Source organism: Bactrocera tryoni, chromosome 4 (genome assembly GCF_016617805.1).
Source record: "Bactrocera tryoni isolate S06 chromosome 4, CSIRO_BtryS06_freeze2, whole genome shotgun sequence".
NCBI classification, from domain to species: Eukaryota; Metazoa; Arthropoda; class Insecta; order Diptera; family Tephritidae; genus Bactrocera; species Bactrocera tryoni.
This window is the reverse complement of record NC_052502.1, coordinates 15,518,463-15,536,604: the sequence shown is the minus strand read 5'-3', so window position 1 is coordinate 15,536,604 and position 18,142 is coordinate 15,518,463. Positions and strand designations below refer to the sequence as shown.

At 31.2% G+C, this 18,142-nt stretch overlaps 1 protein-coding gene across 2 annotated transcripts; it reads right to left on the bottom strand.

The window, feature by feature from the left end:
- Window positions 1-332: 332 nt before the first annotated feature.
- LOC120774757 (alanine--glyoxylate aminotransferase 2-like) lies at window positions 333-17,277 on the bottom strand. 2 transcript variants are annotated; one of them, XM_040104516.1, is made up of 4 exons: window positions 16,827-17,277; window positions 13,549-13,667; window positions 1,582-1,816; window positions 333-1,514 (listed from the first exon to the last, which is right to left on the bottom strand). In XM_040104516.1, exons 1-4 carry the CDS (start codon window positions 16,913-16,915, stop codon window positions 506-508), a joined length of 1,452 nt encoding a protein of 483 aa, XP_039960450.1. In that variant the 5' UTR covers window positions 16,916-17,277; the 3' UTR covers window positions 333-505. The 2 variants fall into 2 exon arrangements, with proteins under 2 accessions (XP_039960450.1, XP_039960451.1); XM_040104517.1 differs by lacking the exons at window positions 13,549-13,667; window positions 16,827-17,277 and adding an exon at window positions 1,894-1,913.
- Between the last annotated feature and the right edge of the window lie 865 nt (window positions 17,278-18,142).

The following is an 18,142-nucleotide window of genomic DNA, read 5'->3' as shown; positions in this document are numbered from 1 at the left end:
GGAATGCAGTTTTTATTGAAAATGGTACGAGTATTATGAATAAATTTGGCATTTTTTGAAATATTTAATTTTTAATATAGAAATATATATATTTTTTTTAATAAAAATCTTACATATTTTTGAATTTTCTCAACTCTTTAAATATATTTTTTTTCACAAATACGCTTAACTAAATTGTTTTTTTAATATTTTACTTTAATTAAATAGTTAATACATGCTTAAAGACTATTATATTATATATAAGACAAGTAACATAACTTTTCTGAACTGTATCTTCTCTACAGATTATTATAGTATATATATAACCAATTATTACAGTTATATAACATAACTTTTTAAAAAATTTTGAATATTCATAAATCTACACTTAAACTATGGCACCAATATTGATCTGGCTAAATAACTATACTATTATATATAATAGAAGACAAACACACTCCACTCTACTAAAGCGCTTAACTGACTACCCCACTTCCCTTCGCACGAAAAACCCACAAGCCAGACCTTATGACGACTTGATGAGCCGTTGACGATTCTCGAACATCGTGCTCGTATTCTGCTCGGCATCAGCGCCGACCATGAAGTGCGCATCGTTGCCCTCCTTCACGAGCATGGCCAAACATTCGCGGAAAGCTTGCAGGAATTGATCGGCATTTTCCTGATTGAAACACATGGGTGGCTTTAGTTTGATCACATTGTCATTGGGACCGTCGGAGGAGACGAGCACCTTGTGCAGCGACTTCATGCGATTGACAACCCAATGCGCCGACTTCGTATCCGGTTCGCGGGTGTCACGATTTTTCACCAATTCAATGCCCACAAAGAGACCCACACCGCGCACATCACCGATGATGTCGAATTCCTTGCTGAATTCAAGACATTTCTTCAGCAAATAATCACCAACACTGCGTGCATTCTCCTGCAGACCCTCCTCTTCGATGACGCGCATTACAGCGTTAGCAATGGCACAGGAAACCGGATTGCCGCCGTAGGTATTGAAGTAGGCCACACCGGTGGCGTAGAAGGCATGCGCTATCTCTGGTGTGGTGACCACAGCGCCAACTGGATGACCATTGCCCATTGGCTTGGCGACCGTTACAATATCGGGTACGACATCTTGCGTCTCGAAAGCCCAATAATGTGTGCCAACGCGTCCGAAACCGACTTGCACCTCATCGGCGATGGTGAGACCGCCGGCGGCATGCACAGCATCGTAGACCGCGCGGAAGTAACCGGCTGGTGGTATGATTTGACCACCGCAGCTCTGTAAACTCTCGGCAATGAAGGCAGCTACACCTTTACCCTGCGCTTGCAATTTCTTGCATACCTCCACAATGGGCGCGCAATAGAGTTCAGCCATATCTTCGCCAGGATGCTCTTTGTCGACATATTTGCCGCGATAGACGTCGGGACAGGGCGCAACGTGCACATAGTCGGGTTTCGGTTCACCGCCGGGTTGGTTGAACTTGTACGGTGAGACCTCCATAACGGCAGTCAAGTGCCCATGGTAGGCGCTGGAGGGAAAAAGAGTAAAGAGTTAGTAAAATTATCACTTGCTTCGTTTAATTTTGGCAAACTTACTGATCGAGTGTGATCACATCGCGGCGCTTGGTGTAGTTACGGGCCAAACGCAGAGCCAAGTCGTTGGCTTCCGAACCGGAGTTGACAAAGAAGCAGACCGACAGATCGCCGGGCATTTTGCTGGTCAACGTTTTGGCGCATTGCACGAGCTCGTCGTGCAGAAAACGATTATTCGTCGAGATGGTGGCCATTTGTAGGCTGCCAGCGCGCACCACTTTCGGATGGCAATGACCGACTGGAATGAAAGAGAGTAGAAAAGAGAAGATTAAAAAATGTCTTTAAGTAATGTAATGTGTTAAAAGTAAATTTTACTAATGTTCTATAATTAGTGAGTTTGGATCCTATTATCTTGGTATATACACGAAAAGTTTAAAACAAAAACATTAGGCGTTGCCACCTGTTGCAAAAATTTAATTGAAATGTTATTAAATGATGTAATTATGACCTAAACGGTATAAAAACATTAAAAACGGTTTCAGCTGAAAAAATATTTTCTTGAATGTTGCCACCAGATTTAAATACTATCAATTTTAAAAAAAAATTGAAATAATATTAAAATAATAATAAAATTATCAAACTGAAGACGTTAAAAAAGCTTTTATTTAAAAATATTTTTAGGGAGTGTTGCCACCTATTTAAATAAATTTTACTTAAAAAACGTATAGACTTCAAACTTTTTTTTATAATATAAATTATATTTAAAACAGCTTTTATTTAAAAATATTTTTGAGCAGTGTTGCCAGCTATTTAAAATTAATTAAAAAAATTATAGGATTACAATTTTTTTATAATATAGGTATCGAAGTAAGAACAAAAAATCTTGAAAAAAATTACCAAAGTTGCCACTTGTTTCAAAATTTTAAACAATTAGTTATTAGAAACAAATTGTATGACAATTTATGTTCGATTAGGAATATCAACAACAATGTCAAAAATATTTTTATTACAATTTTCCATCAACCTATTGTGTAAGGTCCCTCCTTCAACTTTATCATTTTGTCTCTTATAACCATTACTAGTAACCTTCCATGTCAACTTCATATACTTTTTATATCATTACCCACTTCTGTTTGAAAAAAATAACAGCAATTAATTGCTTTAGTACCTCGACTCTAGTATTGAGGAACTTTGAACAGCCCCCAGAACGTGCTGGCGTAAGAAAGGCATGCGATCGCCATTATCAATTTGCTGCACACGATTTTCAAATATACATACATACATATATTTACGTCAAGTATTTTTCCAAGCGCACACAGTACAGTTCCCCTCCCTCCCGTCGATACCCCGTTGTGCTGATGATAACGACAACTTAATTAACTTAATAAATAAACAGCGCTAAATAACAACAAATAAATGCTCAGCAGCAGCACATGCCATGCGTACAGCCATGATCGCTTGGTCACTCAAATGCTCGGATCGCATGAAAGTAAACAAGAAAATTCTCCAAATCAAAAAGTGCTTCCTATTAACTATATGGTTTCTTTTTTTGAAATTTTATTTTTAGCAAACTATATTCTGCATCGACCGATCATAAGCGCTGCAATCAACGCGCAGGCCCCCTTTATCGCCTCACTTTTCTACTATTCTCCTTCTCAAATCACACACTCACTGCATACAAACGAAACTCACTTTCAATTACCCCGCCTGTTACTCTATGGATTCTCACAACTACTTACATATGTACATATATCAAAGCATAGCGTTCAGCGCCTCACGAGTCATGCCGAGTAGCGCGATCGTGTGCTTTTGTGATCGCTTGGACTCGCGTGCTTCGCGCGGCGTTAGTTGTGGACTTCAGAAAACATGTGAACATCTCGTGTGGAAATATTAAACGACTGATAAGCTTAAGGCAAATGTACACACATTCGTGTAAACAGTTGTACACATGTTTTCGTACTACTTAAAGTGGTAAATAATGCTGTGTTGTATTTATAGTTGTTTGTAGTAGACGATTTCTAGTTTGCACCATTGTTTGTGTATGCACTGTTGATATTTGTATGTTTACTTTTCAAACAGACTGTTAATCTACTTTTATTATCAGCTATTATTCAATGGAAAATTGTAAAGACTATTTCACGCCAAATGGATTTATTAAATAAGACCTGTTTCTCATTTCTATAACCAAAAGTGTGAGATCGCTTAAGTAGCGATAAATATTCCTCATAGGTAGAGTGGGAAGGAGGACTTGAAAGAAAATTTAGTTAGTTTCATGACTGTTGTGTTGAATCACTCTAGTGTTGGATTATGCTATTGAAACTAGAGTCTATGGGTTTTAAAATCTGTGTACACTCGGAAGCTCCATTGAAATATACTCCTAGATCGATAGTACAGTCCCACACGATAGCCTAAGATAACTCTTTTATAGTACTTTAATAGACGTTCTAAGTGAGATCGCTGTTTAGATCGACTACTTAACCTAGCCTAACTTATCCCTACTCTCCGCCCTGTGATCAATGTAGATTTTTACTCTCGTACCAACGACTCACTTAACCTAACATAATGTGAGTATAATTACATACATAAACATACATATGTACATATGTGGATACATTTCGAAATCGAATACTCTTAGTAGTTGTATAGTATATTGGAGAAAGCACAGTATCCTGGTATAACAAGTAGTTTTGTGAAAACTTGGTCGAAGCAAGAGTTCTAAATTTTATCACTTCTAAAAGCTAGCTTCTCTAAGGAGAGAATTTCAAAGCTACGATGACCAATATTTTGGAGTAGTCTCATAAAAATATTATTTTAATTTAAAAAATTAAAATATATTTTTTTGTGAAATTTTTTTTTGTTTTTTGGAGAAAATGCATAACTCTAATATCTTTGTAATATTTTTATAAAATTTTAGCAGTTTTTAGATTTTTTTTTGGGAAATTTTTTTTGTATTGTTTTTTTTTTTTGGAAAAAAACTTCTTTTTTTGTGAAAAATATTTTTTTTGGGAAAATCACGTTTTTTGGAAAAACATTTTTTTTTATTGGGAAAAAGATTTTTAATATGTTTGTCATATTTATTTAAAAATTAAGCAAGTTTCGACTATATTTCTGTCTTGAAAAAAAATTATAAAAAAATCATCATTGCGAAGATGGTCAAAAATCTATCGAAAAATTGTATTTTTAAAACTAAAAATATTTTTTTTTTTTTGTTCGGGAAAAACGTTTGTTGAATTTTTTTTGGAAAGTAAAATAGATTTTGGAAAAAAATTTCAATTTGTTAAAATTTGTTTTGAGTTTTTTTGGATAAAAAGTATTTGCTATGAAAAAAATATTTTTGGTAAAAAAAGATTTTTGTTTCTGGATTGTTTTCTGGATTTTTTTTTTTTAATTAGTCAAGTTTCAAGTATGTATATGTATTTCTGTTTTTAAAAACAAATTATAAAAATATCATGATTGCGAAGATAGTCAAAAATCACTAGTAAAAATATTATTTTATTAAAACTAAAAATATTTTTTTTAAGATTTTTGTTCGGCAAAAACGTTTTTTGAATTTTTTTTGGAAAGTAAAATAGATTTTGAAAAAAAATTTCAATTTGTTAAAATTTTTTTTGAATTTTTTTGGATAAAAAAGTATTTGCTATGAAAAAATTATTTTTGGTAAAAAAAAAAGATTTTTGTTTCCTGAAAATTTTTTTAAATTTTGTTGGATACAAATTGCTTTTAGGAAAAATATTTTTTGGAAAAATATATATTTTTTTTTGGTAAAGTTTTTTTTTTGAGTTTTTTGGGATAAATTTTTTTTGGGGAAAAATATTTAATGTTTTGGAAAAAGATTTTTGTTTTTTTTTTGTAGAATCTAATTTAATATTTTTTAATTTCTAATTTTCTAATTTAATATTTTTAATAAAAAATTGGTAGGCTTAACTAAAAAAGTTTTTTTTTTTACTATTTTAAGAGATAGGTTTAGAATTTTACAAATATTTTTATTTCCACAAGTTCGTTTATGATAGCTTTTCATACGGTTATTTTCGAATCATATTTAAGAAAAGTTCTACCTTCTCAAAGTATAATTAGCGTATACATATGGTATAAGCCATGCAAGCCAACTATCGTTTAAAGAACTGGTTAGTTAGCCAAGAGCGCTACTTGAAACTTCTGTTAAAATTTCAATGAAGTAATTAATGGATAAATCGTTAAACACTTTCTTAAAAATGGTATGAATGGCACGTTGTGTATTGAAGTTTCAGTAGTCGTGACTTGCGTTCCAAAAGTTAATAAGCAGGAAGCGCCATGAGCCTACTTGCCTACACTTGATTATCGCCTTTCAACCAGCTTAACCTCGAAATAAGCATCTATTAAGTATTTCGTTTAAATTTTCAATTGATTTTCGAAAACTTGTTTACAGTACGAAAGTAGGCAAGGCCTCCCTCCAACCATTCAACATGGCCTTCCTTCCACACACCCACTTTATATTATCATTATTATGCATAAGCATTGGCGATAAATGCGCTTTCGCAATAAATTTAATCAGCTGCTGAAGCAAAACGATCATAAATGGGTCATATTATTTATTAACCCTAACTAATTAGCCTAACAAATAATATACAAAGTGCGGCGTGTATTGCATTGCGTAAGGTTTCACAAGCTGCCCCGACAGCTGCAATCTCGGCGAGCAATTACACTTGCAAATGCCGATTGGAGATATCACGCCAACACAAAGCCCCAAACGCCAAACGCCAGCAACGGCTGATAACCCAAATGCGAATTGAACGCTTGATCACGTGAAGAAATGCTGGCACAGTGCAAATATAAATATCTACAACTGTGTGGGTGTGTGTATCTTAAACTCATTGTGCTAGCGCGCCATTATCGCCTTATATACATACATACATACGTACATGTACATATTGATAAATTCTAACATAAGTCTGTCAAGTGACAAAGCTCAAGCGATGTTGTTGTGCTTAATTTTAGCACTCAAGGCGTTCGGTGATCATATAAATTTGCTAACTGTAAATAAAAGTGAACACGAGCGCGCAATTAACTACAAATCTCATAAAAAGTTGGACATGTGCTGAAAATACACACAAGCTCACAACTGAGCGATGCGATCGTGCTAATAAACGACCTTCTACTCGCCGTAATCGTCTCTATCGCCACTGCTGGCCCACATTTCAACCGCTTCGGCGCTTACAACAAACAAGTTCCAGCGAATTACATGACATACAAATATATGTAAGTATGTTTACAACACATGTCTGTTGGACGCACCCCTCTGTAAGAGCTTGCACGCCTGAGGGTCACTTCGGCCGACAACAACGCGCTCTTCACGTGAATCGCACGCGATTACGAAGCGTGTAAGTGGCGCACATGCTTGCCTGGCATGTAATTAAAGCTACATACATACATGTACATATGTATACACTATATGTATGTATGGCAGTACATGTAGAAGGTGTGTATTGCGACGATCAGTTAGGTAATTGAGTGTAGTGGCACTAATCTTTTATTTGAGACTGTCTGTCAAAGCTCATAGTTGCCTGCTGATAAGGAAATATTTATGCCATATGTACTTAAGTGTATTTAAAGAACTCTCATTAGAACGCAATTGCTTTATTGTTTTCACTCTGCTCGAACTAGTTATGTGACCCTTGCGAACTTCGAAACGTGATTACTTTGCACCTAAGTTGATAAGTCGCGCTTTTTATTGCGCTATTTTTAAATTGTCCATGAGTTTGCTTAAAAAAATATATTGTAGAAAAATATAAATAAATTCTTACGCCTTGAAGACTGCATAACGTCTTGTTTGGTATTATTTTGATTCTGACTGCGTAGAATTCTGTAGTTTCACAGCGTGTCACTCAATTACTTTTATTGCCATTGACGTAAGTTTTCAGAGATATTATGTCGTGTGGGTAATTGAGTCAATTTGTAGCAGAGAGAGGCTTGTCACTGATGTAAAATCATTTATGGTATAAAAAATATTTTGTGTACGTACATACATATGTATTACCTATAACGCAAGTGTATATTATTTAATTGAAAATATTAAATTATTTCCGTGAATATTTTTGTATGAGCTTTTTTAAGCTTTCTACGATATTTTGAGGCATTATAAATTTTATTTGATAATTGATTCAAAGTTAAAAAAATATTAATATGCTATAAATGTATATTATTTTATTCGAAATAACATTATAATTATGTGACCTTAAACTATTTATCGCCAAATATTTGAATATTTTAGTAATTGCATTAAATTTTAGCAAAACTAATTACATATGTACATACATATATTATTTTATATCATGTTCAGACGGTCAATTAGCTAAGGCGATTAAGGAGTCAATTACCTCAACATTTTTATCGTCCAATCATACCAAATATAGCTTAAGCAATTTATGGTTTTGGTTTTTGAGCTACGTAAAAATGCTTTGCCTTTGTGTGCTGAGTTGTTCGTTTCAATGAAATGAAGAACAACTCAATTTTGATTCAAAAGTTAGGTTATAACCAAACTATTGTATGCAGTTCTTTTCTTCTGACTTTTTATAGGAAATATAAGTATATGTAAGTAGGTAATCAGCCTCAAACGCGCACTCCAAAAAATGGATAACCAATTACTCAAAAGGTAAGGAGAGATTAGGTGTTGTGTCTTGCAGAATTTATACAAAATATTTAGATTTTCTGTTTTTGGTTTGAGAAAAACGGAATCTCAAGGAAAGCACTTCACGGAAAGGCAAGAATACTTTTATAGCTACTAAATAATAATTAAGCAATTAGTTAAGCTAATTACATTAATTAGTGGCTAAATTCTCTTAATTGTGCAATTAGAAGCATTTGTATCTCGAACAGGGTATCTGAAATTGTGTATACGTACTTTTCTTCTCAAGAAGATCCTCATTTGTCGAAACCGCTGTTAGCTGACAACTATAGCTGTCATACAAACGGAACTGTCGGAATAAAGTACTTGTATTTAAGATTTTATTTCATTTGACGAGAAGCAGGTTTATAATGAATAAATTTCATATATTATATCATATTTTTTACAAATTACTGAATCTTCTAACCTTGATTTATGCCACAGAGAGGACATCTAAGATTTTTTTTAATTACTAAATCTCTCAAACTTGATTTGTTGCACAGAAAGGAAATCTAAGCGGTAATTGAGACTGCGTCTTATTTAGTCAATTACCAAATTGTATAGAAGAATTTAGTGCTATGTAAAATTTGAATTAACTTTTGAATTTTGAAGAGAATTCAATCAATTAAATATACAAAAAAATAGCTGTCAGGTTATTTTTCAAAATATTAAATTTTTAGTTAATTTTATTTTGTAACAAATGACTTTTAAAATGGAAAATCTTTAGACTAGTGCAGCAGCCTTTGAAAATAATAAAAATGAAAGAAATTCAAAGTAGATGGAACTCATTAAACGATAAAATAACAAACATTAAGGGAAAAATGAGTTACGGACGATCCGTGGTCGGGTAAAGGAAGGGTAGGGGCTTGGTTTCATTTTTTAAGGAAAGAATGGTTTATCTCGTTTTCCGGCAGAACTACGAATCCCAGAGAAAAAAGTTATAAAACAATGTTGAAGGTAATAAACAGGTCTATAACTTTTGTATATGAAAATTTTTCACATAACCTCAAAATTTATGTGAATAAAATCAAATAATCAAGCTTTTGCGTTTATAATTGAACGGAGGACAATCAGCCGAGTGATTTTGGTCAATTGTGTATTAAGTATAATTAATATTTTTGTATTAAATTTCACTTTCACATTTTATGAGTTGAAAGTTTTGTAAAAGCTGTTGTAAGAAATTTACTAAAATACAAATAAAATTAATTTTTTTATGTGTTCATACAAATTTAGTGTAAATTTTTGTACTTGGCACCATCTAACGCAAAACTTCTGTTAAAATAAGTAGTTATTTTTTTGTAAAATGCTTGTCGAAAAGGGCAAAAATAATTAAAAAGTAGTATATAAAATTGTTGATAAAAAATTAAAAATCAAAAGGTTATGAATTGTGTATAAATTAAGTATAAATTGGTTATAAATTAGGTATGAGTTGGTTATAAATTAGGTATAAATGGCTCTAAACATAAACATATTTCTTTTATTTATCCTCTAAAAAAATCTTTAAAAAAATTTCAATTTTCAAATATAACCAGCTCAAATATGCACAAAATAATATTTAATGTCATAAATTTGCTATATTTGCTGAAGTTGTTACATATTTACAAGGCAAAGATTATTAAAAATAGTATAGAAAATTGTTGATAAAATTGTTGATAAAAAATTAAAAGTCCAAAGGTTATAAATTGGGTATAAATCAGGTATAAATTAGTTATTAATTAGGTATGAGTTGGTTATATGTTAGGTATAAATAACTAATTTTAAACTTAAAACATGTTTCTTTCATTTATCCTCTAAAAAAATTTTAAAAAAAATTTTTCAGTTTTCATAATTCAAAATTTCAAAAATCATCCCAAATATTCAATATTTAATGCCGTAAACTTGCTGTATTTAGATAAAGTTGTTACATATTTACAAACCTTCCTTTTTACATCAATATTTTTACAACACGTGCAACTAAATTTACATAAACACAAGCCACTCAATGAATCCGTGAAAACACGTGATCGCACGCCAGTCGTTTGTTGTGCGACCACTTCGCAGTGGAATTGTACCCGGCAGCAAACGAGCATGTCAATATAAGCCGAAACAGTAAATATTTGTGCTGACGCTGCACAAATTCATATCAATTGATTATAAATTTTACAAAAATATGTTTGTATGTATGTATGTACAAAACATATGCATATGACTGCAGTGATGTAAAAAGCGCAGCTGAAAAGTCATAACAATGGGACAACAACAAAAGTGAAGCATGAAGCTAAACAAATATTTATTAAAGGCCATTCACACCAGACATTTTCACGCTTTGTGTGTACACACATACACAAAAACAATTGCATGTTTGTTGCTTTGTGGTAATTTTTGTTTTTGGCAAATATTTGTGCAGCGGAAATTACCCATCCGCCGAAAGCAAAGAAAAAGTGATGCATCAATCTAGAAACAATAACAATTGTTAAGAAAAACTTACAATATGTATGTGTGTATGTATGAATGTTGTAAAATTTTTGGCGAAAAAAGTACAAAAACGTCACAAACAAAAGACATCTAGCCAACTCAGCGAGCGATCGCGTGAACGCGTGCAAAGAATTCGCGTTGCCAGCGTGTGTAGGCGTTGACAAAATTTGTTTGCGGATATTCCTTTTTACAGCACACAGATGTACATTTGTACATATGTACATACTTATGTATGTGTGTTTGCCTCAGTCGAACTAAAAAGTAAAAGTTGCTGATCTAAAGAGGATCACTTACTGATTTACCTACTAACTTGCTGACGGACGGAAAATACACAAAAGGTGTTTTTGTAATTTACACACACACGTATCATATACATATGTAAGTATATTAAGTATGTATGTATGTGTGTATGTGTATTAAGTAAGTGGTTTGAAAACGTGCTGAATCGAACAATAGAGTGTCCGCCGTAGACGACAATGCCCATATTATTGTCGAGTGGAAAAATATGGCAACTTGTTTTTAAATATTTTTGCATATTTTTTACTGTTCTTTTCAATATTTTATTTATTTTTTTTAACAGAAACTTCTTCTTCTTTTTTGACGTAGACACCGCTTACGCGATTACAGCCGAGTGTAATAGTAAAGCAATCTAACATTATGTAAAACATTCACACACAGGTGCAACGATTTCAAATATCAGCCATTGCTGCTTTTGTTTGTATGTATGCAGTTAAATGCAATGCATGATCAGTAAACATCTATTCTGCGCTGTCATTTGTTTTTCAAATCTTATCAAAACAAAATAGCTCCCAAGCAGCGAAACGCGCAGTTTATTTGGTGCATTGCCAGGTGTCGAGCGACTAAGCCATATGAAGCACACACACACACATGCATAATTAAATGTATAGATGTATAATATGGGCTCCCGTGCCACAAAGACCTTGAAGCAAAGTGACTTTGAGCAATGATATGCCACTGACGCACCAAAACGTAATACCATTTATGCAAATTATTTAAGAAAGAACAGGGAAGAAGCTATAATTGTGTTCTATTTGTACGTTTGTTGCTTTATTGAATGCATTTTAAGCAAAAAAACGATCATTTTTGAGCTGAGATGATAATGATCAGGATAAACAACGCAGTATGTATGAAAGGAGGTTAATTAGATGATCAAGTGCCTTGATCAAGAGGCTTGGACTATCACTTGGTCATAAACATTATTTTTAGTATTATTTTATATAATTTTAGTAATATTTCCATAAAAGTTTTCTTATTTTTGTGTTATAAAAAATCATTATTTCGGATCTTCACGATCATTTCTATAGCGATTTTAGGTGATCTTGATTGATATTAATACATTTTCATTGCTAACTAAATTAGGAACTGGAAATAAATCGTTTGAAGTAACTGATCTATGGAAGATCACTAATCATAAATTTTCGTGATCATTGGAATCACACTAGATATCATTTTAAGCGATTGCTTTATTACACTTCAGATTAAATAATGGAATAATGGATAAGCAGAGCATTTGTATGAAAACTTTGTTTCTCCAAAAGATTGTTTGGAGAGATCATCGTTAGTGATCATTCAATTTCGTTAGAAAAAGCTTAAAACAAATTTTTTTTGAGACCTGCGCGATTATATTACTGCGATTTTAGGTGATCTTGATTGAAGTTGACTGATATTTTAAATACCACTACTGATGCATTTTCTTGATCATTGATATCGCAAAAAAATCCATACAGGTGATCATTCATTACAGTCTAGATTTTTAATTTATAAAAATAGCTAAAACTTTTGTTTCTTCAAAAGAAAATATAAAAGAATTTTTGGAGCGATCATCGTTAGTGATCGTACTAAATTTCAGTTTCATTAGAGAAAACAAAAAACATTATTTGAGACCTGCGCTTTTATTATAATTGTGATTCTAGGTGATCTTAAATGATATTAATACATTTTCTATGCTAACTAAATTAGGAACTGAAAATAAATCTATTGAAATTGACTAAACTTTTGAAGATCACTAATGATACATTTTCTTAATCATTGAAGTGAAATAAAATATTTTTTGGATCGATCATCATTAGTGATCGTGCTACTAATTTTTAAATACTTTAGAAAAGAACTAAGTGAAAGTACGATCATAAAAAATCACTAATTGTTTGGTCAATTAAAGATCTATTTAGAAAATATAAGCGCATTTTTTAAAAATAGAAGAAAGCCGATCCAAAATAAAGTCTAAGACGTAATCAACCAAATTTTAGGAGCATTTTTGAAGAAAACAAAAATAGATTACTCACAATCAGAAAGCAGGCACTAATCTCTGCACTTGAAATAATCGTGTTATATTATTAATCGCAAAAAATTTAAAAATAGATCAATCAAAATTAACCTCAATAGAAATAATGAGTGATCACCTAGCGATAAAGGCCAAACTTAGGTAAATATTAATAGCAACTTAATTTTTATTTATTTTGTTATATATGCATTAATGTTCTATTGCTTGATAAGCTTAACTAAAAAGCGTATCAGTCTTTGGGGCAATAATAAATGATTAGAAAGTTCAAAGACATTTTTTGCGTCTAAGATTATCAATTAATTGCGAGGCAATCCATGAAATGAATTGTTAAACATGTTTTGAAATTTTTTACTACAATTTGTTTAACTTTTTGTTGAAAATAGTAAATATTTGCATAAAAGCGGGAAATAAAATTAATAAGCCTGGTATTTTTTGTTGTCTAACATTCGTATTACGCAAGGCTACTGGGTATAGTTGCCCGCATAATTGATTTTTTGCAGCTCTAATTCAAATTTATTTAATATCTTTTCATTTTTATGTTTCTCTATTTTTATTCTTTTTCTTATTTTCATGTTTCTCTCCTATAACTAACATTAAATGAGTAATTTTTACATATTTTTGTTAGAAAACTTACCGTGCGCCACATTATTGATGCAGTCCAAATAGCGAGTACCCATCTCATCGAACATATACTGACCCTGACCACGCACAATTTTCAATGGGTCAGAACGGTAGAACAGTTGGCAAGCTTGGCTGTTTTTTGAAACATAACATAGAAAAGCAAGAAAAAAAAAACATTATTTGTGATTGTTGCATTGTAAGAGAGAATTTAACAACTAATTTAGAATAATTTAGCTGATATAATATATAATGATATACTATGTAAGTATATATGCATTGTATGGTAATAATACAAAATTTGTGTGACTAAAAAGAGAGTTGGTCAAGTGTTGCTTCACAGTACTTGAAATTCAGGCAATACTAACAACAACAGCCTAAAGTCATCTGCTGGGGGGTAACCCTCTATATCTACGTTTATGTGACGCAAGCTTTGCACACAATATCGTTAATAGCGCATACAAATGATCGGACATAGCTGATAAGCCAAGCGTATGGTTTGTTAGCACTGTACCAAATTAGCTTGTTATTATCATTTAAAAAGCAACATTGAAAGCAAATAAATTTTTATGTGCTGGAACAAGATACGCTTATCAGCCGATTTATTATCTCTGAACATTGCAACAAAGATGGGTAATATTACAAGTCTAAAATTAGAAATTATTGAGTATGAAACTTTTTAATTTCTTTGTTAGGCAAAAAAATTTTAAAATAAATATATTTTTTTTTAATTTCCTGATTTAAAAAAAATAATAATTTTTTTGTCAAAAAATTTCTGAATTAAAAAACAATAATTTTTTTAGTTAAAAAATTTCTGAATTCAAACAATATTTTTTGTAATAATAAAATTTTCTGAATTTCAAAATAATACTTTTTCTAAATTAAAAAAAAATTAATTAAAAAATGATTAAAGAAAAAATTAATTTAAAAAGAAATTATAATAAAATTTTCTGAATTTGAAAATAATATTTTTTAATAACAAAGTTTTGTGAATTTTACAATAATATTTTTTTAATAATACAATTTTCTGAATTCAAAATAATTAGTTTTTTTTTATTTAACAAATTTTTGAATAAAAAAGAAATTGAAAATTTTAATAATTAAATTTTGCGAATTTCAAAATATTTTTTTTTTGCTTTCTGAATCAAAAAACTTTTTTTTAGTAAAAAATTTCTGACCTAAAAAATTGTATTTTTTTAATTAAAAAACTTCTGAATTTAAAAAATGTTTTTAATAATAATAAAGTCGATTGAGTGAATTTTAATATAATGTTTTTTTTATAATAAAATTTCCTGTAGTTTCATTAAATACCTGGAAATTAATATTAAAATAATTATTTTATTATTTTGTGCAGCTAAATTGAAGAGCTCCTGCCAAGAAGCACGCACACTGACAACATTAGGGTTCAAAAAAAATTCAAACAAGTGGGTAAATAAGGACCTACATATGTAGTTACATGCGTAGAAACCGCAAAGGATGCCGCCAAGAGCTTAGCTGAAAAATTGATTTCGCTTGTTTTCGTGCTTTCGACGAGGAGGCTGCTTGCCGCCAGGCTGTGAGTGTGCGTCCACTTGACGTATGCAGTACTTTTGGCGCCGCCGGTGACCTTGATAATGAAATTGCCAAGGCAACGACCTTGTGCCACGAATCAGCGCACGAAGTGAGTGTCATGCTTATGCACTTAAGCAGCACTTGCAAACATACATACATACATATGTTTGTATGTATTTACTTTTGTGTTTGCTTTTGTCTGCATGAACTTTGGGGCTTTTAGTTCTTTGAATTCGCCATTAAAAAAGTTTTGCAGTTTAATGAAAGTGAGTGGATTAATAGAAGTAATTTAATTAAATAATAAACAAAGAAGGGAGAAATGAGGATATAATTTTTGAGAATTAAGTAAATAAGTAAAAAAATACATAAAAAATTAATTTTACCAAACTTATAAGAACAGCATTTGTCAAAAAAAAGAAAGATTTTAAACATATTCGTAAAACATATAATAAATTATTTGAAAAAAATCGCACCACAAATTTATAAAAATTAAATAAAATACTAATTATCTGTAAATAATTTCTAATCTTTTTAACCATACTTTAATTAAAAAAATTTGCTATTCCAAAAATTTAAATAAATATAAAAATTTTGTAATAAATGAAAAATTAATTTTCTCATTAAAAATCTTAAACTGATAAATTAATCCATTTGTACAAGATTTTAACAAATTCGGTATTTTAATTACAAATTTCAAAACTTTTGAACAAAAATGATTTTAAGCACAGACCTTTGTTTTTGGCAGACTGAATTTAAAATTGTATTCAAAATTAAGTTAAAATATTTAAATTATTTTTCAAAAAATCGTTTTTTTGAATTTTTTTTTAATTAAAATATATTGAATATGTCTTCAAGAATTTTAATTGTAGTGAAAAGTAAGGAAAAAATATTTAAATTATTTTTCTTAAAAAGATATAACATAAAATATTTCAAAAATTCATGAATTTTACTTAAAAAAATTGGTTTCCAAATATTATGTATTCAAAATATTTTTTCTTATTAAAAAATTCAAAATATTTAAAAAAATTTCGTATTTTGTAATGAAAAAATTTCTACAATAAATCAAAATATTTTGAAATTTTACTTGGAATGAAAATTAAGTTAAAAATATTTCAATAATTTTTTAAAAATCGTCTTTGTATTTTCTAAAAAATTAAAATACATTAAATATGTCGTCATGAATTTTAATTGGAGTGAAAAGTAAGAAAAAAATTATTTCAAATATTTTTCATCAAAAGATATGTATTATACACAAAATTTTAAAAATTTCGTTTTTTGTAATTCATTTGAAAAAATGGTTTCTAATATTTAAATTTCAAAACAATTTTTCTTAATATAAACATCAAAATATTTCAATTTCGGTTGTTTTTTTTTTGTAATGAAAAAGTTTTGAAAAAAAATTCAAAATACTTTGCATATGTTCTCATAAATTTTATTTGCAATGAAAAATAGGTTGAAACTATTAAAAAAATATCGATAATTTCTTTAAAAAACCGAAATCTGTTTTCAATATTTTATTTTCCAAACACTTTTTCTTAAAAAAAAGTTTCAAAATATTGCACAAGATATTTGAAAAATTGTTTAGCCACTTAATATTATTTAAGTCAAAACTGTATATTTTTTAATAAATATAAATTAACTACTAAATACATAATAAATCACTTAGACACTTATGTACTTTATTCTTAACAAATTGAATGTTGAAATTAAAAAAATAATAATCGAAAATTTTTTCGTCCTTACCCAATATGTTTGTTCCGCAATTTGATGGTGTCCGATTTGGACAACTTCTCGCTCATCGCCGATTCCAGTTGTTCACGTGTGAAAGACATTTTTAAGGAACTTTTTACTTAATTCAAAACTTTTACTTAAAACACTTAATAAATTCAATACAAAACACTTTGGTTTTACTTCCAAACAAAATAAATTGCTGTGAACGCGTTCACAGCTTGTCAACAACTGATTTTACAAAATTGCCGTTGCACCGAAGTCGTCAAATGACTCGCGTGATTTTCACACACTGTTACCTTAACATATGTGTGTGTGTAGGTGTAGTAGATACGAGTGTATGTTTGCCGCTAAAATGCTCTTGTCTTGTTCTTCTTCCGTTAGTGGCACTTGTCCGCTGACGACGACACGCTCAGCTGCTTGGGTTTGCCTCTTGCCAGTGAATGACGAATGCGGTGCGGCTGGCCAGCGTTTTTATATGTGCCGCTGCCGTTAGCGCCAGATGGGCAGGCAGGCCCGGCTAGCCAGCCAGCGAGCGAGCGATAGGCGGCCAGCACTTAGCAAGTACACACAGGCAAGCGGGCGCGCAAACAAACCGACAGACAGGCCCGGTTAGCGCGCGCATTATTGCCAGTAAGCGTTCTACATGACTTTCTACGTGTGTGTGTGTCTGTGACGGTTGTTGATGACAATACTTGCTCCTAATGCTGGCATTAAGGCGTTCACTTCCCAGCTTTGCCGCTTTTTCCTCTAACAATGATAGCGATGGCGTTTGTGGGCCTATGACTTGGATTTTGAATATCACAATGTCGTACGTACGCGGCGCTACGAGCTTTACAACGCACAAGGCGTTGAGTCTATTGCCAGTGGGATTTACTACTGAATTGTTTATTGTTGTTGCTTAAGTACTCAAATCTCGAAAAAAGTGAGTGTACTCAGTATTCGCGCTGCTGATAAGCGAAACTCAAATGAATCTGCAATAAAACCATAAAAATTATGATGGACTAAATGTGGACAAAGTGCGACAGCGTGACAAATTGACCGTCGGACGTTTTATGCGGCATGACTTTATGCATGTGATCTTGTGGGCTACAATGAGCAATATAATTCTTACTTATGGAATGAAGATGATATTCTTCAGACACTATTTTCACACGGATTCGCTAACGAATTGCATATTTATTTCTTACATAGCCATAAATCTACGTATTATAATATATCGAAAACAAACATTAAAAAATATACAAATATAAAATTCTTTTCCAATTATTCACACGCTTAACAGCTGTTCCGTACAGTTATTGTAACATTGATTTGGATTTCGTTGCAAC